This window comes from Hemitrygon akajei, chromosome 1 (assembly GCF_048418815.1).
Source record: "Hemitrygon akajei chromosome 1, sHemAka1.3, whole genome shotgun sequence".
Taxonomy (NCBI): domain Eukaryota; kingdom Metazoa; phylum Chordata; class Chondrichthyes; order Myliobatiformes; family Dasyatidae; genus Hemitrygon; species Hemitrygon akajei.
Window position 1 is genome coordinate 212,607,423 of NC_133124.1, and position 26,510 is coordinate 212,633,932.

At 44.5% G+C, this 26,510-nt stretch overlaps 1 protein-coding gene across 4 annotated transcripts in view; it reads right to left on the minus strand.

Moving 5' to 3' along the window:
- Positions 1 to 22,456, minus strand: part of LOC140735263 (tetraspanin-15-like) — a 240,030-nt gene extending 217,574 nt beyond the window's left edge. The window contains exon 1 of one of the 4 annotated variants that reach the window (XM_073060147.1): positions 22,161 to 22,454. In XM_073060147.1, coding sequence (XP_072916248.1) covers positions 22,161 to 22,253 — 93 coding nt within the window. In that variant the 5' untranslated portion in view covers positions 22,254 to 22,454. Of the gene's footprint in view, positions 1 to 22,160 lie in introns of all 4 variants that reach the window. The other 3 variants (XM_073060128.1, XM_073060120.1, XM_073060138.1) reach the window with 3 other exon arrangements.
- Between the last annotated feature and the right edge of the window lie 4,054 nt (positions 22,457 to 26,510).

Below are 26,510 nucleotides of genomic sequence, written 5' to 3' on the forward strand. Positions count from 1 at the left end.
GGAAGGAAGGCTTTAAACAACAGGAAGCTATAGATAGTCAGGTCAGATGGGTAAATAAATGATATATGGTATTCAATCCAGACAAAGTGCAAGGTCGTATATCTGGAGAGATTATAACAAGGCAGGGAACAGATATTGAACAGAATGATATTAAGTGGCATGAAGGAAGAGAGGAATGTTAATGTGAACAACTATATCCTTTAAGGTGCCTGGTTCCTTAAGGTTGTTATAGCCAGGGGTGGTAATGGGGATACACTCCCACTACCTCTTAAATGCTCCCAATGACTTGCATCTCAAATAGCCTCTGACAACCAAGTCCAGCTCCTGGCCTTCATGTGTGGCTTGGCTACTAAGCATGGCAGAACGGTGTCTACTGACAGGAGAAGGAGCAAAGATGGTTTACTGGCTCCTTAAAACCAGTCGCTTCAGCAGCAGGGGGCTTGTCAGCCACAGTTGGCAGCTCACCTAGGAGAAGCAAAACTCCACTGCCTTCTGGCTGTACCCACTCATGGGGAAGATTTCGGGAATAAGCCCCAACAAAAAGTCCAGAGCTGGAGTCCCTAAGGCATTGAGTTCAATCCTGCCTGGCAACTCTTGGTACACCTCTGGTGCCAAACTGAATTGGTCTCTGCCGTTCCCTTGTGTTCATCAGATGCGTGGAGAAGGGGAGCCTGCTGCACGGGCAACAGCTTGCTCTCCATCTCGTACTATCCTGGCTTGTGTATCATCTGGTCAGCTGGGATGCAACATGCAAGCTGGGGGTAGCATAGCACGTCGATAAGTTGGGTAAAAAGTCAGAGAGGATGCCTTTATGTATTAAAATATGAAAACAGGAAGATTGTTCCAGAACAAACCATAATACTGGTTAGACCATAGTTTGACTGCTGCTCTCAGCTCTGTTCACCTTATTATAAGACAACATGTGACCATGTGCAGGGAGGATTTGGTCAGATACTACCAGGACCATAAAACTCTTAGTTATAAGGAAGGTGTGGTTGTTTACTTTAGAACAGGAGAGGCTGTGGAGAGACTTAATTGAGGTGTATAAATTGAACTGACCTTATTTCATACATCTTTCACATACATGAGGAGTAAAAGTCTTTACGTTATGTCTCCATCTAAATGTGCAATGTGCAATCATTGTAATTGACAATAATTTATTATAAATAGAACAGTCAGTGAATATAGAGTACATTCAAATCAGCGTGAGTTCATCCATCTGATGGTCTGATGGAAGAAGCTGTTCCGGAGCCTGGTGGTCCTGGCTTTTATGCTGTGGTACTATTTCCCGGATGGTAGCAGCTGGAATAGATTGTGGTTGGGATGACTTCTGTCCCCAATGATCCTATGGGCCCTTTTTACACACCTGTCCTTGTAAACGTCCTGAATCATGGGAAGTTCACAACTACCGAAGCAATCTGAAGAATATTTAGGTGGGATCCACTTTCCTTGACAGAGTTTCAACCCAGCAAGTAGGTGATGGAAAAATTAAAGAGGAAATGAGGATATCTTCGAACACCTAAAGAGGATGAGAGTCCAGAACTCACAGTCACAGAGGGTGGTAGAGGAAAAGAATCCAAGCATTTGGGGATATACTTGACCTGAAGGACTACAGAGCTAATGCTAGATTGTGGATTGGACCAATAGGCTCAAGCATCAATAAGATGGACTGAATGGCTCCTTCTGTGAGTCTTAGACCATAAGAAACTGGAGCAGAATTAGGCCATTCAGTCCATCAAGTCTGCTCTGCGATTCTATCATGGGTTTTCCCTCTCAACCTCATTCTCCTGCTTTCTCCCCATAACCTTTGATGCCCTTATTAATCAAGAACATATCAACTTCCACTTTAATGACTTGGCCTCCGCAGCCACCTGTGGCAATGAATTGCACAGATTCACCACCCTTTGGCTAAAGAAATTTCCCCACATCTCTGTTCCAAAGGGGCATCCCTCTATTCAGAGACTCCAGTCCTAGACTCCCCCACACTGGAGAGGGTGCTGAAGAGATTTACCAAGACGCTGCCTGGACTGGAGAGCACGTGCTTTCATGAGAGACTGGACAAACTTGAGTTGTTTTTTCTGAAATGGTGGAGGCTGAGGGGAGATCTGATAGTTTTATAAGATTCCGAGAGGTAGAGATAGAGTAGACGGAGAGCGTCTTTTTCCCAGGGTCGAAATACCTAAAACCAGAGGGCGTGCATTTGAGGTAAGTTCAGAGGAGAGGTGAAGGGCAAGTTTGTTTTTCCACACAGAGAAGGTGGTGTGTGCTGGCTTGGGTGATGTTAGTGGCAGATACACTGGGGACTTTTAAGATACACTCAGAAAGGCACATGAGTGTGAGGATAATTGAATATTGTATAGACAGATGGGAATAGTTTAGTTGTCCATTTGACTATTAGTTTAATTGGCTCAGCAGAACATCGTGGTTCCTGTGCTGTACTATTCTGTGTTCTAAAAGACAGGAGTACATCACAAAGGGTTTAGGAATGAGAGGGGCTGTAATGACAGCTCCTGTACACAGTGTCTCCCAGTCTCACTTTATAATGACTGGGCATGTGTTAGGTCTATGGTTGGAGCTCCCTTTGCTGATTGAAGATTTGTTTCAAAATCAGTTTTGAGATGCCTGGGTCCCTTGAGCAGACTCTATCCTGGAGTGTATACAGAACACCAGGGTAGTCCAAACCACTCCATCCCATGAGGACTGGCCAGACATACTGGAGTGCAGTATACTCCTATTTCCTCATCCCTACAACAATCTTTCCCACCACTACGTGGTACAGCGCAGTGCGTATAGTACAAATGCCCACACTGGCCCACTGATTGCTGCAAAACAGACACAAAAATTAGGAAAACTACCACAAGAACCTAAGACCACAAGGCATCGAGCAGAATTGGGTAATTCGGCCCATTGTGTCTGCTCCAACATTCTATCATGGCTGATATATTATCCCTTTCAACCCCATTCTCCTGTCTTCTCCCCGTAACCTACGTTACCCTAACTAATCATGAACCTACCAACCTCTGCTTTAAACCTACCCAATGACCTGGCCTCCACAGCTGTCTGAGGCAACAACGTCCATGGATTTACCACCCTCTGGCTAAATAAATTCTTCCTCATCACCATCCTTGTTTTCTGAGGCTGTGCTCTCTAGTCCTAGACGCTACCACTTTGGAAACATCCTCTCCACACTCATTCTATCTAGGCCTTTCAGTATTCAATAGGTTTCATTCTTCTAAAATCCAGCCAGCACTGCCCCAAAACTGTCATAAACAGTCCTCAGTTATTGACCCTTTTATTTCTGAGATCATTCTCATGAACCTCCTCCAGACCATCATCAATGCTAGCACATCCTATCTTATATAAGAACCCAAAACTGCTCACGATACTCCAAGTGCGGCCTGACCAATGCTTTATAAAAGCCTCAGCATTACATCCTTGCCTTTATATTCTAGTCCTCTCAAAATGATTGCGAACCTTCCTTACCATCAACTCAACTTGGGGAATCTTGCACGAGGACTCCCAAGTCCCTTTGCATGTCTAATTTCTGAACCTGAGGAGTAACACAATAGTATTTTGGCCACCAATAAAAGCAGCGGTGAAGATGGTTCACTGCTACCTGACAGTTCCAGCATCCCAGGTTCAATGCTGACGTGGGCTGCTGTCTGTGTGGTGTTTGCATGTGTTTCCTCTGGGAGCACCAATCTCCTCCTGGTGTGCAGGCTGGGAGGTTCTCTGGTTCATATACAGACTAAAGTTTAGATTTTTTTTAATATCACATGTACATCAAAGCACAGTGTGAAAAGTGTCATTTGCATGAGCAACCAACACAACCCAAGGACGTGCTAGGGAGCAAGTCAGAACAGAACACAACAAGCAACAACGCAATAGCCCAAAACAAGCCCCTTTGTGTTATGTTTTGTCACTCCAAAACATAAAACTAATTATGAGAAAAAGGCAGCAGCCCAGAAGAACAGGTCTTAAGTTTTGTTTTCACTTTCTGCAAGGCATGCACATGTGATGTGGTGGGATGATGATGTATGCTATTCACGTACTTTGTATATCTAACAATAATGAATTACTTAAATGAACAAGAATGCTTGATCAAACAACACAATTACAGTATCATAGAAATATTAAATACACAACACTTCGCTATCTCCCACCCACCCACACACACATGGACTTGTCCCCCAACTCCGGGCAGGTCTCCAGTCATCGGGCCATGACTTTTGGATTTCTGATTGACCCTTGGGCTTCGACCTTTGGTTTTGACCCCGGTTTAATGTGAGCTCGTTGGTCGAAAGTCGTGCCGGTTGTCAATTGTCCCGTTTGAGCGATGCAGCAGCCTTTTCCCCATTGGTTGCCTTGTGTGCCACAGCACCAGTGCCCGGTCCATTCCTCCAGCACTTCGTGTGTGTTATTCCTTTGTTCATTTCAATTTTAAAATGTATACAGTGATCTCACACAAAGCCAAAATATTAATCAGGATACATTACTGAGAACCATTTGGCACTTGCTGAGGTTGCAATTAACTTCTTTTGAAGAGAATCTCTTTTTATTTTTTTTAAACACAGACAGTGATCCAGGACCGATAAAAGTAATTTTCAGAATCAGGATCAGATTTAAAATCACTGATATACTGTATGTTGTGAAATTTGTTGTTAAGCTGCAGTGCAATGCATATACAGCCATCAATCAATGATGATATATCATAATGATGTTTGAGATATATATATATATCTGTTCTTTGAATGTTCTTTGAATGAGCTGTTCTTTGAATGTCCACATTTTGAACATTTGGTTCAAACCAAATGTTCAAAAGGTGGACATTCAAAGAACAGCCAAAAGACCCCATAAAGATTCACTACTCAGATGAAAATGTATCAGAATTGCTAAAGCAGAGTGGTCAGGTCAGCAGGCACTGCAGAAGAAAACCAGCAACCCTCATGGTCAAGGAGACCCCGAGGACGAGGGCCGGTGAGCCCCCAAATCGCGTATCCCCAGGATTGGAAGTCCATGTGGGAAGGAAGCAAAACAGCCAGTGACAACCCCCTGCACCCCCACCCCCAGGATCAAAGTTCCATGAGAATCCATAAATCAAGGCCCAGGGTTCAACATTCCATGGACCAGCAAGTCCTGCGGTCATACTGGAGGTGAAAGGCAGAAGGCTGAAGACCAAAGTTGGCAAGTCTGAATGTTGTGGATGAATATTGCAAGACACTGGGTCTGCAGGTCCAGACACCTGTCAGTCTGAGACCAAAGACTTGGGAGATGGCCTTGCTCCTTTCTGTCCACTTGCACTGCTCTTCCTCTGAAACTGTAACACTCTTTCCCCTAGAATTATCTCAAGGCGCTGATATGGTGAAATGATCTGTAAGGATGGCAAGCAAAACAACATTTTTCACTGTAGACAACAATACCATGTATGTATAATATAGGTGAAATCCCAGAGCATGCAGGGAAATCCAGATGGCCAAGGTATGCCATGCAAACTCCACACATACACCATCACAGGTCAGGTTTGAAACCTTCTCATTTAAACCATGAGGCAGGTTGCTGGAACTGTAATGCCTCATGGCCCACCATATCTCCCTCTACCGGTCTCACCAAAGTTCAATTTGCAAAGTACATACCGTAGATTCCGGACTACAGAGCGCACCTGATTAAAAGCCGCTGGCTCTAATTTTAGAAAGAAAATCAATTTTTTACTTGTACAGGCCGCACCGGATTTTAGGCCGCACCGGATTTTCGGCCGCAGGTGTCCCACGTTGTAATATGAGATATTTACACAGAAAGATATTACACGTGAGGATTTTTTAACTTTTAATTAAATCCATATGGTAACATAAACAAATACATATTGCAAATGCTTTTTTTCGAACCGTGCCTGTAACGCGGCTACTTTTAAATATACGTTGCGTATACTTTTTTACTGAACAACATTCCAATATCTCCTAACGACTGGTAAAAAATATATATACTGCAGCCTACCAGGAAAAGTTATTGATCACCTTTAACTTAAAAGCAGCGTTTTGGCTCCGCCGCTCGCCCCCGCCGTCCCGTTTATCGCAAACCGGTATTTCCCACAAGACGCGGCGAAACCGGGTGTGACGTCATAGCATCCCGCGATGTAGTACAGAAAACAAATATAGTTAAAACTCTTCTAACTTTAACTAGAAAATGAATTACTAAGCGAAAATATTATAAACTAAATAACTGCCATAAAGGCAGCACAATGCTTTTCTTCGAGTGTTTTCCTTGTTGATGAGGGTGAGTACAAATGACTGATTTACAATAATTTAATTGTGAAAGTGCGCTTGATTTATCGTACAATTTCATTGGACCTCTGTGAACTACTCATCAATTTTATTGGTCTACTGTTACGAGGCAAAATGTTTTTGGTGGCATGAAAAAAAATAATGCATTAGCCGCTCCGTATTAAAGGCCGCAGAGTTCAAAGCTGTTCAAAATGTGGGAAAAAAGTAGCGGCTTAAAATCCGGAATCTACTGTAAATGTTACCATATACTACCCTGAGATTCAATTTCTTGCAGGCATTCACAGTAAAACAAAGAAATACAATAGAATCAATGAAAAACACACACATGCACGCACGCACATGACCGACAAGCAACCAATGTGCAGAAGACAAACAGTGCGAAGGCAAAAACAGAAAATAATAACAACAAACAAATAAATAAACAATACCAAGACCATGCATTGTAGAGTCCTTGAAAGCAAGTCCAAAGTTCAGGAGCCTGATGGCTGAAGGGTAATAACTGCTCATGAACCTGTTGGTGTGGGATCTAAGGCTCCTGTACCTCCTGTACGATGGTAGCAGGAAGAAGAGAGGGTGGCCTGGATAGTGGAGGTCCCCGATGATGGATGCTGCTTTCTTGTGGCAGGTCTCCTTGTAATGGTGGGGAGGACCTCTCCTGTGATGGACAGGGCACTAACCACTACTTTTCCATTTTAGCTCATTGATGTTTCTGTACCAGGCTGTGATGCAATCAGTCAAGATACTCGCAGTCAAGTTTTAAATGCCATGCTGAATCTGAAGAAAGTAGTGATGCTGTCATGCCTCCTTCGTATTGGCACTTACGTGCTCGCGTCAGGGAGGATTCGCCAAAATGATAATGCCGGGAACTTTAAGCCAATGACACTCTCCATCTCCAATCCTCTAATGAGGACTGGCTCATTGACCTCTGGTTTCTTCCTCCTGTAGTCAACAGTCAGCTCTTTGATTTATCTTATGTTGAGTGAGAAGTTGTTGTTGTGGCACCATTCAACCACATTTTCACTCTCCCTCCTGTATGTCCTGGGTGATCGGGTTTCTGATGATGGACACTGCTTTTCTGCGATAGCATTTCATGTAGATGTGAACAGTGGTGGAGAGGGCATTACCCGTGAAGAACTGGGCTGTATCCACTACTTTTTGTAGAACGTTCCATTCCAGAGCATTGGTGATTCCACGCCAAGCTGTGATGCAGCCAGTCAATACACTCTCCACTGCACATCTATAGAAGTTAGATGTCATGCCGAATTTTCACAAACTCCCTTTACATCTCGTAAAAGCAAATATCTAATTAGCTAATCATGTGGCACCAGCTAAATACATAAAAGCATGCAGACATGGTCAAGAGGTTCAGTTGCTGTGCAGACCGAACATCAGAATGGGGAAGAAATGTGATCTAAGTGACTTTGCTCATGGTGTGACTGTTGGTGCCAGATGGGGTGGTTTGAGTATCTCAGAAACTGCTCATCTCCTGAGTTTTTCCACACACAACAGTCTTTAGAGTTTACAGGGAATGTGAGCAGCAGTTCAGTGGGCAAAAATGCATTGTTAATCAGAGAGGTCAGAGGAGATCGGCCAGACTGGTTCAAGCTGACAGGAAGTGGTGTGCAAAAGAGTATCTCTGAGTGCTCAACATGTCGAATCTTGAAGTAGTTGGGCTACAGCAGCAGAAGACCACGAACATACACTCAGTGGCCAATTTAGCGACTGAGTGTACATCCAACGTAATAAGGCATGCATGAGAGGAAACAAAGGCTTGCCTAATAAAAATAAACCCCAAATGCAAATAAGAATCAGCCAGTTTCTCCACAAAGTACTCTCATTAGATCACAAGGAAACAGTATTTTTTTCAAATCAAAAAGATACTGGTGAAATATTTCCGCTCCTCAAAAAAAAGTTAAGAAGTGTTAATAGGAAGAATGCTTATGGGAGTCGGAGTTTCATTAATATCGGTCCTCGTGATCTGCAGCATGTCTGACATAGATATTTATGCAATAAAGTGAAGTTGCAGAGGTAATGGGGAAATCTCTTTTTAATTTACTGACAGGCAGAACAAACACAGTAAGGTCCCACAGCTGCAGTATTTCTCTTTTTTCATGCAGCAAATGTATTGTCATTCTCTCGCTGTTCCCTTACAGCTCTGGAGAAAACTAGACAATTATTTATTCATGGCCACTTACAAGCCATCCAGTATCCACAGGCTCGGCTAAACACTGCTCCTTATTTACACATTCATTTCGCTGACAAAAACACAAAGTGAAGCTCTTCACTTCCCCGCGAAAAAAAACCTTTATGATAATTCATGATTGTTGTGTTCTTGTTCCTTTCCACATCCCGTGAAGCATCGGGCAGCAACCTTGCCATTTCTTTACCATTTTTGTCTGTTTTTTTATGAGGTGCTAGCTCGACTCTCAACCCAGCACGGATGGAAAGCATGTAAGGGGCTGGCTGGATTCGAACCCAGGACCACTTGCTTCGAAGTCCAATGTGGATACCACTACACTTCCATCCATCGTAAATCATGATGATTTATGCCTACTTACGCTAGGTTCTCCAGTTCACTGTGGTGACTAATGCCAGATGATCAACAGTCTACTAAAGATACAATGTGCTGGCTGAACTCAACAGGTTCATCCACATAGACATGATCATTTGCAGATGCTGGAAATCCAAGCAACCGACACGAAATGCCGGAGGAACTCAGCAGGCCAGGCAGCATCCATGGAAAAGAGTAAACCGTCGACTTTTCGGGCTGAGACCAGTTGGGCCCAAAACGTCGACTGTTTACTCCTTTCCAAAGACACTGCCTGACCTGCTGAGCTCCTGCAGCGTTTTGTGGGCGCTGTGTTCATCCACATTGCTTGTTGCTCGAGATTCTTGCAATTGCAGTCTCCACTGCACTGAAGATCTGCTCCCTCAAAATCAGCCCTCCTATTAGCTTTCAAATTCCTCCAGTATTTTGAACTCAACTGCTCTGCTTGCAAACTTTAATTTTAACCATCTATTATTAGAATTTTTTATATCTGAATTTTAATTTCCAATCCTCTTAACGTTAGCGGGACTGATGTTTTCAGATGCAATGAATCTGGTACAGATGAGTCAGAATCTGCAGCTTTGAGATACAGTTACTGTCCAATGGAAGCAATACAGCTTTTTCACGTCTTCAAATCACCTACCAGATTATTAAATACTCAGCACATTACTCATGGTTGCGCTTCGTAATAGCAACATTTTGAAATATAAAGCAATCCTCAGAATACCTATAAACTCCAAGTAATTGTAGCTGTTATATTGAGCAACTGTGTCACTGTGGAAAGGCTAGCAGTGCCAGGGTATATTTGGTGACCATGCCACACTATGTAGATTGGTAGTGCTGAGACACACTGTTATATAGAGCAATGTGGAATGGCTGGCAGTGCCAGGTACACCTGGTGACCATCCCACAAAATGTAGAATGCTCGTCCTGAAACACACTTGAAGTCAATATTCTGCCTCCACAACTATTTTCACATTTTCCTGACTCATTTTCTAAATTTAAAATATATCGAAGTAGGATTTTTCCCGAGCAAAAATATTGTGCATCATGTCAAATTAAAATTCTGAAACCTGTCAACAAAGTACTAAAATTTAATAAATAAAATTATGAGCCTGAAAAACTCCATCCCCTTTGTAATCACTATTCTAACTTTCCTCCAGTGCAACACACTGTGTAACACACCCTACTTGTTGAATTAGAAAATAGGAGGATCACCTGTTTTCAATGAATTACCGGTAATAAGAATACCCCCTCTCTCTGTAAGGTGTAATAGTATGGTAGATTTTCAACAAACCATACCAAAAGAGTATTCACAAGAAGTCAGGGAAATGATAATAGAGAAGCACAAATCTGGGGAAGGGTGCAAGGCCATCTCAGAGGCACTGAACACACCTCGGAGTTCAGTGCAGTCATGAAAAAGTGGGAGCAAGTATGAAACCACAGCCACATTGCCTAGGTCAGGTTGCCCCTTTAGACTTAGTCACCAGAGAAGGACACTTGTTAGAGGCTACTGTGATGCCAACAGTCACTTTGAGTGAGCTCTACAAGTCAGTGGCTACAAAGCATACAGTGAGAAAGTTCATGGTTCCACAATCCCTATGGCCATGCGCAAAAAAGGTATTTATGTAAGAGTGGCTAGGAAGAAGCCCTGACAAAATGCACATCTTGCCCATAAAGACTTTGCAAAGCGTCACAGTAAAGATGTGGAAGAAGGGCTTGTGGTCAAATGAAACTAAAGGAATTTTTTGGCCTCAACACCATCCCTACTGTAAAGTATCAGGATTGATGGAAAGATGAACGCTGCTAAATACAGAGAGATCCTGGATAGAAACCTGCTAGCCTCTGCCAGAAAGCTTAAACTGGGGAGCAAGTCCATCTTTCAATAGGACAATGACACAAAGCACACTGCCTGAGCAACCATGAAATGGCTTCCAATGAAGAAAATTAATGTCCTCGAGTGGTCTAATCAGAGTCCTGACCTCAACCCAATTGAATATCTTTGGCAAGACCTCAAGATACCAAATGAACATTATTCATGATAAAACTTATTTACAAGAATAAATAAAGAATAAACCATGACTTTTCATTCTTCCATTCAGTCAATGCTTTCAGTACTGCTCTGTTACATTGTTCCACATCAATAGTACGGCTGCCTCCCCCTGGGGCGGTACACTACCACAATAACTGAGGGGCTTCTTCACCCAACCCGGCCCCTCCCTCTCCAATACTACAAGAACCCTACATTGTGCTCCTTTTCCATTTAGCCCCTGCAGTAGCTTCAGAGCGTCCCTCAGCACGTATTCCTGCAGCCCGGAATGTGTCGGTCGGCAGCATTCCTCCCTGGGTATGACTAGATGACACTGCCAAACTACACCAGACTTTACAGTACAGAGACAGAAAATGACATTTATAGGAGAGGACAGCTCCACTTTTAAACGGGGTGTCTTTGCCACAGTTTGAGTTTGATTTGACACTGTGGCATAAAGGAAGTGCTGTACAAACAGAGGAGCAATATTCCAATCATCGTCAAACTGAGGCCCCATCTTCAGTCTGAGGTGATCAGAAATGAGCACCGTTTTGAAGAAGTGATTAGAGGTTTGCGTTTGCATTCCAGCACCAACATACGCCACAGTAGCATAGCACTTACAAACCCTAAAGACATAGGAGCAAATTCAGGCCATTCAACCCATAAAGCCTGCAAGCTTAATCAATCACGGCCGATTTATTTTCCCTCTCAACCCCACTCTACTTCTTTTCCCTCCCTCTATGCCCCAACTCTGCTCAACCTTCCACACAAATCTGCTCCCCCTTCCCTGACTCCCCCCTCCACTCCCCCCCACACCCCTACTCTCACCAACTGCACCACTAACTCTCCCGACGCTCCACTTTTCCCCCTGTACAGCACCGCTGACTTCCCCCTCACATCCCCAATTACCCCCCACACCACTCCTCTTTCCCCCTCCCCATCCCCACTACACCTTCCCTCCCCTCATGCCTCACTCTCAACCACACATCAGCTTTATCCTCTCACTACAGCCACTTTCTGTGCTCCAAGACATCAGGGTTTGCAAAATAACCTGCCAGCCTATCAAATCTGTTTGAGGATAGTGTTGTTGAATAGGTAACACAGATATCTTGTTCAGCAGCTGGTAGAAATGGTCTGCCCAGCGTTGGACAACGTCGCCTTTGTCAGTGAGGAGCGCTCCATCCAAGGAGCAGATAGGTGCCATGATGTTGGAGGAAGGTCTGTACACTGGCTTTGGACCATCAAAAAACTTCTTTGTCTTGTTCTGAGGCAGCTCAGCCTGGACCTTACTGTGGAGGTGTTTGGACATTGACTGCTTGTCACTGAGCCAGCTTGAAAAGGCTTCCTGCTTCTGCTTGAGAAGGGTGACGATATCAGAGTTGCTCTCATCGAACCAATCCTGATGCTTCCTCTTGGGGTGCCCGAGAACAGCACTTGCAGCGCTGTACAGGGTGTCTCTGTAGGCAGCCCGTGCTGTTTCTGGGTCCGCTTCCTCAGGCAGCTGCTCAAGTTGTTCCTGCAGCTTGCTGATCAGTTCTCCTTTGATGCTGGGGTCAGCGAGTCGTTGAACGCTCAGCTTCCGCCCGGTATCAGCCTGCTGGTGCCTGTGCACCCTGGTGATCTGAAATGACAGCTTGCTTCTCAGCAGGATGTGGTCGGTCCAACAGTCTGCACCTTTCATGATCACATCCATGATGTCCACATAGTCAATCAGGTGCCAGTCCTTGGAGCAGCGGTGCATCCAGGTCACACTGTGAATGTCTGGAAGCTGAAAGAGGGTGTTGGTGATTGTCAGACCATTTTCTGCACAAGAGGTGAATAGTAGCTGACCATTTGAATTCTTCTTTCCAAGGCATGCTTGCCAATGATTTCCAGCCAAGACTAATGGTCAATGCCAACTTGGGTATTAAAGTTAACAAGTAGCAGGATCTAGTCATCTTTGGGGACAGAGTGTAGTAGCTGGCCGAGTTCCTGGTAGAACAGTCCCTTCTGTTCAGAGGTGCAGGTCATGGTGGGTGCGTAGGCACTGATCGGAGTCAGATAAGTCTCGGCTTTGCAGCCTCATTGCCATGAGATGATCGCTGATGCCACTGGGGAGGGACTCCAGGTCCCTGACCATTGTGGTCCGGATAGCAAAGCTAACTCCGGCTTCTCCAGCCTCATCCTTTCCCTCGCCACTCCAAAAGACCATGTAGCCAGTCCCTACTTTGGCGATTTCACCAGTCTCGGCCGGGTGTGTCTCACTGAGCACTGTAATGTCGACATTGTACTTCTGAAGCACGTGTCCTACAAGAGCAGTTCGCCTCTCAGGTCAGCTACTGGTCTAATTGTCCATGAGTGTCCCAATATTCCAGAATATTGGCTAGAATACCCAGAGAGAACTCCCTTACTGTCAAAACACATGCTCTTTCATCATTTACAGTTTACAGTCATTCATTTGTTCCATGCATTAATATTCAGTGCCAAGCAAATGAGGTTCTATTTGGTGATGGATCACAATGGGATTTTTAGAACATTCCCTCTATTTTTTTTAAAAAAACAGCAGACAAACCATTCCTCTGAGTCAGAATTATTTTTTTTTTTTTATAAACACAGCCTGAAAACTGCATGGTACTTATTTTTTGGTAATATGCACCAGCATTCAGCTGGCCAGCAGCTTATTAACAATGAGCTACTGAGTTCCATTCTGTGTTTATTGTTACAATTTGTAATAGTGTTGTAACTTGAAACACTGACAATACAAATACATTAAAGCTCTAAAATGTTTCAAAATAAAGTTTGTGGTCTGTTTATTATTTAGAAAGCTTAAGGATTATATTCATTAACACACAATTACTGGATAATTCACAATTATATTAACATAGATTTCAAATGATATTAGCGTAATTTTAAAATGATATTAACATTACATAAAAGAACATTTCAGCTGCGTGGCAACAAAGGCAATGTGTGTGGGAGCTTTTCAGTCACTGTGTGACTACACAACTCCAGAGCTTAGAGGGAGGAGTGCTCCTACAACTCTGCACAACACCTCGCTAGCTTCACTTTCTCTTTTCATGAATCGCACAGAAAATAAATGGAAGGATGCCAAAATATGGAACGAATTAAAATATCTGTTTGTGGACCTGCTTTTCTTCAACAGACAGCACTACAAAGAAATTTAATGAAGGTGTATAAACATAAGAGAATCCGTAATATGGTTACCAGTAAGACTACTCTCTTGGCCGAGAGGAGGAGGGGGAAATAGATTGACACGGGTTCTGACGGACAACTTCTTTATGCAGAGAGTGATTGACATCTGGAATGCAGTGGAATCAGACACAAGCGCTACATCTAAGACATAATTAGATAGATACTTAAAAAGGCCAGGCCTAGAAGAGCACAGACCTAACATGGGCAAACAGTATTAGCACAGATGAGCAAAAATGTTGGCATGGATATGGTGCGGCACATGTTTTTTGTGCTGGATGACTAATGAATCCACTACTCAGAAAGGGATTACAGGAGCAGAAAAGAACCACTTCAGTGATGGTGAATCAGGAGGGGCACGGATAAGGTGAACGGCCACAGTCCTTTTTCCCAGGGTCTAAACTAGAATCTAGAATTTATTTATTTATTGAAATACAGCATGGAATTGGCCCATCCAGCCCTTCGAGCCATGTTGCCCAGCAATCCTCCTGAGCCCAGTCACAGGACGATTTACAATGACCAATTAACCTAAATGGGAGAAGACCAGCACACCCAGAGGAAACCCACACAGTCATGGGGAGAACGTACAAACTCCATAGCGGCAGCGGCGGGAATACTTAGAGGTGAGAGGGGAAAGGTTTACGGTGAGAGGAAAAGTGTTTAATAGGAACTTGAGGGGTAACCTTTATTTTATAGGCAGTGATACGTACAGAATGAGTTACCAGAGGAAGCGGTTAAGGCAGATACAATAACAACTTTAAAAAGCCATTTGGACAGATCCATAGATAAGAAAGATCTAGAAGGAGATAGCCTCAAAGAGGGCAATGGGACTACCGTAGATCAACTTTTGGTCAGCATGACCCAATTGGGTTGAAGGATCTGTTTCTGTGCTATATAACTCTATGACTTCAGCAAACAAGACTGTGAGTTTCCCAGCTGGTTATAACTTCAGCTATATCTATAACATGCATTTTGATATCCAACACACCAGAGGGACTGAGGTAGGTATTTAGCAAAAGGATTTTGTATTACTAAACATTGCGTAATTGAATTTGATAATTGATTTTGCCTCCTGCTGGGTGGAATTACAAAAAGAGAAACAAAGGCAGCTCCTGCTAAAACATTGCTTGATTCTCCACTAATACACTCTATGATTTTCTACACTAGCCACCATACCACCAACCTTCATGTTATCTGCAAACTTGTTAACCCATCTTTTACTTCCTCATCTAAGTCATTTATGAAAATTACAAACAGCTGGGGTCCAGAGGGAGGCGACAGGGGGGGGGGGGGGTGAAGTATTGACATAATTCCATGCAAGTAACACTGTGCTTATTGGTTACAAAGCAAATAGGTGCAGACAAGTCACAGCCAGTCTAACACCCTGTGGGCCAGCGTTGTGGAACACCATTGCTCACAGACTCCGGACAGTATACATTCCATCCACTAACACCCTCTGCCTTCTGAGCATAATTTATGGTCTCTCAGAGGCCTGCTCAGGAAGTCAATGCAGCCCACTGCTAATGTCAGAACTAATCGCACCTCCATTTCGCAAGATCATGGTTTCAAAAAACAACTTCAGAGCCTTGGATACACGGAAAACAATGTTGATAATTCTTTGCAACACACACAAAATGATGGAGGGACTCAGCATGTCAGGCAGCATCCATGGAAAAGAATCAACATAGATGCTGCCTGACATGCTGAGTCCCTCCAGCATTTTATGCATGTTGTTTTAGATTTCTAGCATTGGCAGATTTTCTTGTGTTTATTGATAATTTTATGCTCAATGTTCTCTTTCCTATAAACCTAACCAAATCTTGTGATTCACTTAGAGCCATGGAATCATAGAACACTACAGAACAGAAACAGGCCTTTCAGCCCATCTAGTCAATGCTGAACTATTAATCTGCCTAGTCCCATTGACTAGCACCTGGACTATAGCTCTTCCTGCCCCTCCCATCCTTGCACCTATCCAAATTACTATTAAATGTTGAAATCAAACCACATCCACCATTTTGTCTGGCAGCTCCTTCCAAACTCTCATCACCCTCTGAGTGAAGTTTCCCCTCAGGTTACCCTGAAACATTTCACCCTTAACCCATGACCTCTAGCTCTAGTCTCACCCAAATTCAGTGCAAAAAGACTGCTTACATTTACCCCTATCTGTACCCTTCATAATCTTATATACCTCTACCAAATCTCCCTAGTGCTCCAGGAACCTTTCCATATAACTCAGCTCCACAAGTTCTGGCAAATTCCTTCTAAATTTTCTTTACACTTGTTTGTCCTATGCTCTTCAGATAATGTATTAATTACATTGAGGATTTATAGTCATAGAGCAATATGGTCAAACAGGCTCTTTGACCCAAATTCTCCATTCTGATGAAGCAACTCAGCCTGAAACATCGATTTTTATTCATTTCCATAGATGCTCTCTGACCACAAAGACTTAAAGTACATTTATTATCAAAGTATGCATGCAGCATACAACCTCACAGCTAGCCACAAAACAAAGGAAACCTTGAAACCCTTTCAAAGAAAAATATGACCCCCGCAACATGTGCAAAAAATAATTTGTGCCATTACAACAAAAACATAGTGAAAAACACAGAATATAAAATACAAAATTTAAAGAGTCTAGACATTTTCAGTTCAGCTCAGCGTTTGTTATCTGCAGACTGCCCCAATTCTAAATCACCCAAAATAGGAACAAAAAAACGGAACAAACAGAAACCAGAGAAACATCATCACATGAACTACAGAGCCCAATCCCCAAACCACGTCTCGACTAAACTCTGCCCAAGACTCAGAAGTCTGCAGCATCCTTCGACAGCATCAAAGGAGAGAAAAACCATTCAATGCAGGGACCTTCCTCCAGCAGCGTGCGGGAGTGGTAAACAGCGCTGAACACCCGCTCATCTTCCGCACTCGCTGCGATGATTTCAGTCTTGGAAATAATTCAAAAAAAATGCATAGCTCGGGTGGTTGATGGTCGGGCCAAGTTGTTCTCTGAACTTGGCAATTTACTTGTAAACATTTCGTCACTATACAAGGAGATCGGAGAACAACTCAATGATTTCAGACTTCCTCAGCATATTAATCTGTGAGATCAGCAAGAAAAGGAGTCGATCTTGGTTTCACGCCCTTCTTCTTGACCTCATGGAACACCCTCAGAGACAGCAAAGCGCCAGATTGCTCCATCGGCCCAGAAACACACCACCAAAATGTAGATCACAGGCTCCAACAGTTGCAAAAGCACATTTGAAAGAAAAAGAAGTGAAAGAAGTAGTTTTGTGAACCGTCAAAAGAATGTCACCTTTGGTCTCATCACTCACTGGCACCATCTTCTCCGAACTTGCTGAGTTCCTCCAGCGTTTTGTGTGCATTACTTTGGATTTCCAGCACCTGCAGAATCTCTTGTGAATGTTGCTTGGATGCAGGCCCCTGACCCCAGCCAGTCTGTGCTGGCCCTGTTGTCCACACAATTTCATACATTTGGCCCATATCCCTCTAGGCCCCAACTCCTATTAAATATCCGTGGGGTGTGAGGTGGAAATGGGAAGCACACTTCAAATCATTCTCACTCGTAAACTACCCCTCCTTCCCCACCCCCCACATCCCACCACCAAATTTTATTTGCCATGGTTCTTCTCCATTGTACTGTTTACATCTTTAGTACATTTTATTTACTTATTGAGATACAGCTTTGAGACAAGCCATGAATGATTCAAAAAATGAATCCAAAAATCACAATTGTCGACTAGTTAAGATAATTTCAGCTCACTCAACCTTGCTGCTTTCTACTGAAAACTTAAGAGTTTTTTTTTCAAAGTTCTGAATGGCTTTGATTGAGTAAAGTGAGAATTGTCTAGAAATCTAGCCCCAATCTATGTCACTAAGTGAATTATGTACTCATTTCAATGCGCTGTTTTCTTAAATTGAATAGAATGAACTTCAAAGGGAAAGTTCAACAGACTGATGCGATCATTCAAGCAGTAGCCACTTTATTAGCTACACCCGTACGCCTACTTATTAATGCAAATATCTAGTCAGCCAATCATGTAGCAGCAACTCATTGCATAAAAGCATGCAGACATAATGAAATGATTCACTTGCTGCTCAAATCAAACACCAGAATATGGAGGAAATGTGATCTAAATGACTTTGCTTGTGGAACGATTGTTGGTTCCAGACTGGGTGGTTTGAGTATCTTAGAAACTGCTGATTTCCTGGGATTTTCATGCATAACAGTCTCTAGACTTTACGGAGAATGGTGTGAGAAATGAAAGCCATCCATTGAGAGGCCCCTTGTGAATGAGAGAGGCTAGAGGAGAATTGCTGTAGTGGTTCAAGCTGACGGCAAGGCACTGGTAACTCAACCAACCACGTTGAACAACAGTGGTGTGCAGAAGAGCATCTCTGAATGCACAACACGATGAGCCTTGAAGTGAATGAGCTACAGCAGCAGATGACCACGAACGTACACCCAGTGTACCTAATGACGTGGCCATTGAGTGGGTATTCAATGTGCTGCTTTCTTCAACTCAGTGGAATGAACTTCAGATTCAAAGACCACCGGGGCATTCTGCTTCAGGCGGATGAAGCAGAGATGCTCAGCAAAGCAGTCTCCCAATTTGCGTCGGGCCTCACCCAAGCAGAGAGAGCCGCATCGGGTGCACCGGACACAGTGGACAACCACAACAGATTTGCAGGCGAAGTGTTGCTTCACCTGGAAGGGCTGTTTGGGGCTCTGAATGGAAGTGAGGGGAGGAAATGAACTGGTAGATGTAGCATTTTTAACTAAATTAATCCTTTATGGCTACCCAAAATTCGCATACCTCTATTCCCAGCACATTCACGTGCTCTTCTAAGAGCCTTTTAAAAATCTTCATCATATCTGCCTTCATCACCACCCCTGGCAGTGCATTCCAGATGCCTACCACTCCTTTAAACTTGTACCTCTCATCTTAAATGTACGTACTATTCGACATTTTAAATCTTGGGAAAAAGATATCAGCTGTCAATAATGGCAAGGATGTAATGTTGAAGCTCTATAGAGCACAGGTGAGGCCTCACTTCAAGTATTGTGAGCAGTCTTGGGGCCCCCCATCTAAGAAGGGATGTGCAGACACTGGAGAGGGTTCAAAGGAAGTTCACAAAAATGATTCTGCGATTGAAAGGCTTATCATATAAGGAGTGTTTGATGATTCTGGGCCAGTACTCACAAGAATTCATAAAAATAAGGGGTGGAAACCCATTGAAACTTATCGAATGTTGAAAGGCCTAGAGACAGTGAAAGTTAACAAATTACATCATGTACGCCTGTCATATTAAATCTGCTTCTGAAGTGCAGAGAATTTCTCCTATGGTGGGGAGTCTAGGACCAGAGGACATAGCCTCAGAATAGAAGAATGCCCATTTAGAATGGAGATAAGGAATTTCTTCAGCCAGAGAGTGGTGAATATGTGGAATTTGTTGCCACGGGTTGCTGTGGAGGCCAAGTCATCAGATGTATCCGAGGCAGAGGTTGACAGATTCTTGATTGGTCAGGGCATGAAGGGATAATAGAAGGCAGAGGATTGGGGCTGAGAGGAAAATTGGATCAGTCACGATGAAATGGCGAAGCAGATTCAATGGGCCAAATGGCCTGATTCTGCTCCTCCATCTTACGGTCTTGTGGTCTTATTCTATCTACACCTCTCATAATGTTGAAACATTCTGTGAAGATATCGGAGGAAACCACAACACCATATGGTCACAGAGAGAATATGTTATTCCTATTAATACCCCAACTTTCTTAAAATTCACTTTTAATAGTGATGCTGTAGTGCAGTGACCAAGTTGAACGAAAAGGAACATGGTAAACAATACCTGGTGAGCCATGGGCCAAGCCTTTGGGATTTCCAAACAATTGGTTAGCAGATGTTCTGATAATGGATTTACAAGAGGATACAGAGTCAATAAGAAAGACTAGAAGTTCTCAGAGCAGAATTAAGATATTTGGCCCATCGAGCATGCTCCACCATTTCATTGTGCTGATCCATTTTCCTTTTCAGCCCCAATCTCGTGCCTCCTCCCCATATCCCTTGATGCCCTGACCAATCAAGAATTCATCAACCTCTGCCTTAAATATACATTAAGACTTGGCCTCCATAGCTGCCCATGGCAATGAACTACACAGTCGACACACACTGGCTAAAGGAATGCCTCCTCATCTCTGTTCCAAAAGGATGCCCTCTGTTCTGAGGCTGCGTCATCTGGTCTTAGACTCTGCTACCATAGGAAATACCCTCTCCTTATCCACTCCATCAAGGTCTTTCACCATTCGATACATTACGATTAGGTCACCCCTCATTCTTCTAAATTTTAGTGAGTACAGGCCCAGAACCATCAAATGCTCTTCATATGACAAGCCACTGAATCCTGGAATCATTTTTGTGAACCTCCTTTGAACCCTCTCCTGTTTCAGAATGTACCTTCTATGATAAGGGGCCCAAAACAGCCCACAACACTCCAAGTGAGGCCTCGCCAGCGTTTTATAAAGTCTCAACATTACACCATTGCTTTTATAGTCTAGTCCAGGCTATGGGAGCTCAGGAAATGGGAAAGAACAGGACAACGAGATGACTTGCGACTGACTGGACCAGTATAGACAAGATGCACATACAACTAGAGGGCACAAGAGACAGTGAAAATAGATATTGGTTTCAACTCAAAATGGCAAAAATTCCTTCCCATCCACAGATACTGCTCAGTCCACTGAGCTCCTTCGGCAGATTGTATGCTGTATTTATAATTAAACTTACAGTAAGTGCATGCTTGACCTTTAAACAAATAAAACAGTCAATTTAACCAAATGCTATTCTGTTCTCAAGAAACAAGAATGTTAAAGGAGGCAGAGGCCCACACTGAATCAGATCCCACTGAAGACTCAGCCAGAAACACAAAAGACTGCAATTGCTGGACCTGCTGGTGTTCCTGCAGAATTGTGTAATACACACACAATTCTGGAGGAACAGCAGCAGGTCTGGCAAACAGTTGAGGTTTTGGGTGGGGAGATTCCTCATCAGGTCTGATGAAATGTCAACCTCTCCACACAGATGCTGTTTGATTCTATTTATTCATTGAGATACGGCTCAAAACTGGCCCTTCGAGCCATGCACCCAGCAATTCCCCGACTTAAACCCAGCCTAATCACAGGACAATTCACAATGACCAATTACCTTACCCACTGGAAGGTCTTTGAACTGTGGGAGGTAACCAGAGCTCCAGGAGGAAACCCATTAGGTCATCAGGTGAACATACAAACTCCTTACAGACAGCAGCGGGAATTGAACCAGGGCCACCTGTACTGTAAAGTGTTATGCTAACCACTATGCCCCAGTCAGTGTGTTACTCTTAGATTTGACCAGACTGGGTTATCTCCAGCTGAAGCACATAATATTGAAAGTGGAACAGTAGAGCATATGAAAAGGACATTCGGCCCACAATGTCTGTGCTGAACACCATACTAAAAATCTTTTCTGCTTATATAGCCATGATCACAGTGAATGGCGGTGCTGGCTAGAAGGGCCGAATGGCCTGCTCCTGCACCTACCGTCTATTGTCTATATGACCCATATCCTTCCATACATGCATATCTATGTCTCTATCTAAAAGCCTCTCAAACATTACTGGCAGTACGTCGAGAACTTTTAATTAAAATAGACATTAATCTTAATATTTTATAATATTGAACAGTTTGATAAATTGCATTTATAAAAAATTACAAATATTTTTTATAAATTACTAACCGCGAAACAAACCTATACCTGAGGGAGTTAAAAAGTTTTATGTCTGTGAAAATCTATTAAAACCCCTCTTCAGGGACTTCCCTTGTAAGGGGGAATTGAACAAAAGACCAAAATATCCACAGCAAAAAAAAAGGCCAATGAAGCAAAAACTGAGGCTTCCCAGGTCAAAAGCATAGGAATAAAACTTCTAAAGGATAAAGAAGAACCTGTGGCCTTCCGCGACGCGGGAAGATCCCACCCAAATCAAAGCACCTTCAGTGAGTCAGCCTTCCACCTTTAAAGCCGAGTTTCTGACAGCCGATTTTTATTTCGCCACTCACCGAGAAGAGAGTGGCCGAGACCCCGAGCGTCAGCTTGAGGACATAGTACGCGGCGTCGGCGCCCGTGCAGTGCAGCCGGCAGCGGCCGCCCATCGCTCCAGACGCGATCCCAACGCGGCTCCTCACCTGGGCACGCCGGACTCGGCGCGGCGGCAGCGGCAGCGCTGTATACTTCCGTAGCGGAAACGAAAGCGAGATAAAAAAAAAAGGAGCTGGCGGGTTTTATGGGGCGGTCCGTGGGGCTTCCGACTGTCATTGATGCAGCTCTGTGCTCGCCAGCTGGCCTGTCACCATCACGAGTGTTCCCAGCTAGGGGTTCTTCCCTACCACAAGTGCTCCCAGACGGGTGGGGGTCCATCTCCACCACTAGTGCTCCCAGACAGGGGGGAGGGGTCCATCTCCACCACTAGTGCTCCCAGACGGAGGGGGGGGGGGGGCATCTCCACCATGAGTGCTCCCAGACTGGGGTCCGTAATCACCACGAGTGCTCCCAGACAGGGGGGTCCGTAATCACCACGAGTGCTCCCAGACAGTGGAGTCTTTACCACCATAAGTGCTCCCAGCCAGGGGGGGTCTGTCTCCACCATGAGTGCTCCCAGACAGGGGGGTCTGTAATCACCACAGGTGCTCCCAGCCAGGGGGGTCTGTGTCCACCATGGAGTGCTCCCAGCCAGGGGGGTCTGTGTCCACCATGGAGTGCTCCCAGATGGGGGGGTCCATCTCCACCACTGGTGCTCCCAGACAGGGGGGCCCATCTTCACCATGGAGTGCTCCCAGACGGGGTCCATCTCCACCATGAGTGCTCCCAGACGGGGGGGGGGGGGGGTGTCCGTAATCACCACGAGTGCTCCCAGACAGTGGGGTCTTTACCACCATGAGTGCTCCCGGACAGGGGGAGTCCGTCACCACCATGGGTGCTCCCAGCCGGTGGGGGGAGGGTCTGTCACCACCATGGATGCTCCCTCCCAGCTGGTGGGGGGAGGGTCTGTCACCACCATGGATGCTCCCTCCCAACTAGTAGTTCATCTCCACCATGGGTGCTCCCAGCGGTGGGTGGGGGGGAGGGTGTTGTCACCACCATGAGCGTTCCCAGCTAAGCTTGGGGGGGGGTGGTCCCTCACCACCATGGGTGCTCCCAGACAGGTGGGTCCATCTCTACCATGAGTTCTCCCAGACAAGGGGATCCTTCTTCACCATGAGTGCTCCCAGCTAGGAGAGTCCGTCACCACCATGGGTGCTCCCAGCTGGAGAGGGGTGGGTGGGTGGGTCTGTCGCCACAATGAGTGCTCCCAGCTAGGGGCTTCATCTCCACCATGGGCATTTGCAGCTGGGGGGATCGTCTCCACCATGAGTGCTCCCAGACAGGTAGGGTTCGTCTGCACATTGAGCGCTCAGAGCTTGAGGGGGGGGGGGGGGTGGTGATAGGTCCTTACACCAGTGAGTACAGGCCCAGAGCCATCAAATGCTCCTTATATGATAAGCCTTTCAATCACAGAATCATTCTCATGAAGCAACACACACAAAATGCTGGTGGAACGCAGCAGGCCAGGCAGCATCTATAGGGAGAAGCACTGTCAATGTTTCGGGCCGAGACCCTTCATCAGAAGGAAGGAAGGGTCTCGGCCTGAAATGTCGACAGTGCTTCTCCCTATAGATGCCCGGCCTGCTGCGTTCCACCAGCATTTTGTGTGTGTTGTTTGAATTTCCAGCATCTGCAGATTTCCTCGTGTTTATCATTCTCATGAACCTCCTTTGAACCCTCTACAATGTAAGCACATCTTTTCTTAGATTAAGGGGCCCAAAACTGTTCACAATCCTCCAGTGAAGCCTCGCCACTGCTTTATAAAGCCTCAATATTGCATTCGTGCTTTTATATTCTAGTCTAGTTTATACTTGCCAGTTTTTGGCTCACATCCCAAACTAGGGTATAGGGACCCCTCGGTTAATGATAAGGGCATTACATAAAAAAGCTAGGGAACCCCTGGTCTAAACCTTTCCTATTTATGTACCTGCCCAATTGTTTTTTAAAAGTTCCAGAATCAGAATTCAGTTTATTATCACTGTCTTATATGATGTGAAATATGTTGTTTAGCGGCAGCAGAATAGTGCTAGACAAAATTACTATAAATTACAAAGTAAATAAATAGTGCAAAAAAAAGAGTAACGTGGACCACTCAGAAAGGTAATGACAGTGCAGGAGAAGCTGTTCCTGAATTACGGAGTGGGTGTCTTCAGGCTCCTGTACCTCCTCCATGATGGCAACAAAAGCATCACTGAACGGTGAGGGTCTTTGCTGACAGACACTGACTTCTTGAGGCACCACTTCTTCAAGATGTCATCTATGGTGAGCGGGGATGAGCCATGTTGGATTTAGTTGAGTCTACAACTCTCTGTCTTGTATGATCCTGTGTGTTGGAACCTCTCTATATGAGGCTGTGGGCTGGCAGAGTGGAGATACGTCTCTACCAAAGGAGGTTTAAGGCACTCTTTCCCTCTGCTAGCCTGCAGGCCAGGATGTAATCAAGGTGCAGTACCTGCTTAGCTTCCCACCCCCCTCCCCCCATGATCAGGGTCATGTGAAGCCTTGGGAGCAGGTGATGGATGGTCGTATGAGCAGTTGGTGCATATCACAAGTCCTGGTTATGCGACCACTGACACCAGGCAGACAATCTCTGATCAGAATTGATGGGATCATCTAAAGACACTGCCCAGAAGAAGGCAATGGCAAACCTCTTTTGTAGAAAGAATTGCCAAAAACAATAATGTTCGATGACCATGATTGCCAAATGTCATATGACACAGCACATAATGATGATAATGCCAGGCTGTGACGTAACCAGTCAGAATTTTCTCCATCATACAGCTATAGAATTTTGCAAGTGTCTTTGATAACATTTCAAATCTCTTCAAACTTCCAACAAAGTAGAACTGCTGGCGTTCTTTCTTCTTGATTGCATCAATGTTTTGGGCCTAGGACAGGAGCTTAGAGATGTTGACACCCAGGAACTTAAAACTGCTCACTCTTTCCGTTAAATTAATTGTTGCTGCCTCTACTTCTTCTGGTAGCTTATAGCATATATCTAGCTCCCATGGTGTAGAAGTAAAACTAAACCAAGACAATTGCCTGCCACCCGATGAATTGGTTACACTTGCATGATGTGCCCCCAGTTCCAATGACTCCTTTATTCAAACCTTTATTAGCAATTAGCAAACATACAATCTTGAAGTGATGAAACTCAAGCACACCCAAGTTCAAAGTTTGCACAGTTTACAGTTCCTGATATTTACAGTTACTCTTATAGAGATTTGCTAGGTATGCCCACAGAAAAAGAATCTCAGGGTTGTATGTGGTGACATGTATGTACTCTAATAATAAATGTTACTTTGAACTTTAATAAACATGCAACACAGAATACAATCCAGATAGAGAATAGATGCATGATCCCCACACCCTGTGTCAAAAACTGGTCTATTTGATCCCTTTTAAATCTTTCCTCTTTTAAACCTATGCCCTCTAGTATCAGACTCAGTAACTTGGGAAAAAGCTTGTGACTATTTGTACCTTATGAGGGCATAAGATCACCCTTGGCATTCTTTGCCGCAGGGAAAATGGTCCCAGCTATCCCAACTCTCCTTGTAACTCAGGCCTTCCAGCAAACATCCTTGTGAATTTAAAGAGCAAACATGAGGAAATCTGCAGATGCTGGAAATTCAAACAACACACACAAAATGCTGGTGGAACACAGCAGGCCAGGCAGCATCTATGAGGAGAAGCACTGTCGACGTTTCGGGCCGAAACCCTTCATCAGGAGTGAAGTAACGTGGGATGGTCGAGGGGGGATAAGAAGTGAGGGGAGGGATGAAATAGACAGCTGGGAAGTGATAGGCTGAAGGGAAATGGGCTAGGGGGAAGGTGGAGAATTATGGGAAATAAAAGAGAAAGAAAGGTAGGGCTGGGGGGGGGGGAGATTATAGTGAGGGGGAAAAAGAGAGAGAAAGAGAACCAGACTAAAATTATAGATAGGGATGGGGTAAGGGGGGGGGGGAACAGGGGTATCAACAGAGGTCTGTGAGTCTACTTCGCTCCTGATGAAGGGTTTCGGCCCGAAACGTCGACAGTGCTTCTCCTCATAGATGCTGCCTGGCCTGCTGTGTTCCACCAGCATTTTGTGTGTGCTGTTTGAACATCCTTGTGAATCTTTTTTCCACCCTCTTTCACTTAATCATATCCTCTACTTCCTTAGAAGTTTGCAGAGATTTGGTATGACATCTAAAACGTTGACAAACTTCTATAGCAGTGGAGAATATATTGACTGGCTGCATTTCAGCCTGGTATGGAAACACCAATGC